The sequence below is a fragment of the Camelina sativa genome, chromosome 4, assembly GCF_000633955.1.
Source record: "Camelina sativa cultivar DH55 chromosome 4, Cs, whole genome shotgun sequence".
NCBI lineage: Eukaryota > Viridiplantae > Streptophyta > Magnoliopsida > Brassicales > Brassicaceae > Camelina > Camelina sativa.
The window spans coordinates 5149413-5150557 of NC_025688.1; the positions used below are offsets into that span (position 1 = coordinate 5149413).

General features: G+C 41.6%; 1 protein-coding gene across 1 annotated transcript in view; it reads left to right on the forward strand.

Annotated features, from left to right (window-relative positions):
- Nucleotides 937–1145, forward strand: part of LOC104783546 — a 1696-nt gene continuing 1487 nt past the window's right edge. The window contains exon 1 of the mRNA XM_010508691.1: nucleotides 937–971. Within this exon, the coding sequence (XP_010506993.1) occupies nucleotides 937–971 (35 nt within the window). The remainder of the gene's footprint in view (nucleotides 972–1145) is intronic.

Consider the following 1145-nt stretch of genomic DNA (forward strand, 5'->3'; position numbering starts at 1 on the left):
GTGTTGCGAGCTAACAAAGAAAAAGAATCTGCTGCGTATTCATCCACAGAGTTTGTGCCTTGACGTAAATTCTGGAAGCGAGTGTATAACGTACGAGAGTAGTTGTAAGGGAGAAATGCTTTGCGCAGATGGCGTTTCAATTTTTCATAAGTAGCTATTTTCTCTTTGCCTGCTCGAGCTCTATGTTCTTTCACTTGCTGCCACTACGCCGATGCTCGACCCTTGAAACGAGTTGTAACTAACGCCACACACATGCTGTCGGGCACTCTTTTGAATGACAAGATTTCTTCCGCTGAACTGATCCAATCTAACAGCTAATCTGGTTGTAAGCTACCAGAAAACTCAGGAAGTTCAACTTTAAAACCTGATTCCCATTGATTGTCATCACCTCTTGGTGCCATCAAGACACCTTGACGTTGTTGCTGTTCACCAAGCTCTGCAAACAGGTTGTTATCAACGACTTCGTCATCGTCATCCTCTTCTTCTGAATCATCTTCACGTCGTGGCAACCTTGGAGGACGTCGCAGAACTTGAATCAAAGTTCGGACTGCTGTTTCCACTGACTCACGCAGCATATCATGCATACCACGTTGAAATTCTGAAAACATGTCACGCATCGCTTCAAGTTGCTCTTCATGCTGTTGTTGAAGACTTTTCTTAGGAGGCATGATTAGGATCTTCGGCTGTGATACCAACTGATGTAAAGAGACACTACAAGAAAACATGCCATTTGCGACGACCGTTTGTGACTGATTGTTTAGTCGCAAATATTTGCGACGGTTTTACGACTATTTTAATACCGATTAACGACCATACAAAATACGGAAGTAAAACCGTCGCAAATTTACGACGAAACAATAAAGTCACAAAAACGTTTCACCTTTGCGACCGAATATATACTCTTTTGTAACTGATATTATTTCGTCGCAAAACAAGATGCATTTTGTGACTACTTTGCAACTGCAATTTTGGTACGTGAGAGCCGTCGCAAATAAGTCGCAAAATAGAGACTTATTTGCAACGACTTTTTGGAGTATCATTTAGTAGCAAAGTCGTCGCTGCATGTCGGCAAAAAACGTTGAGAATNCGACGGTTTTACGACTATTTTAATACCGATTAACGACCATACAAAATACGGAAGTAAA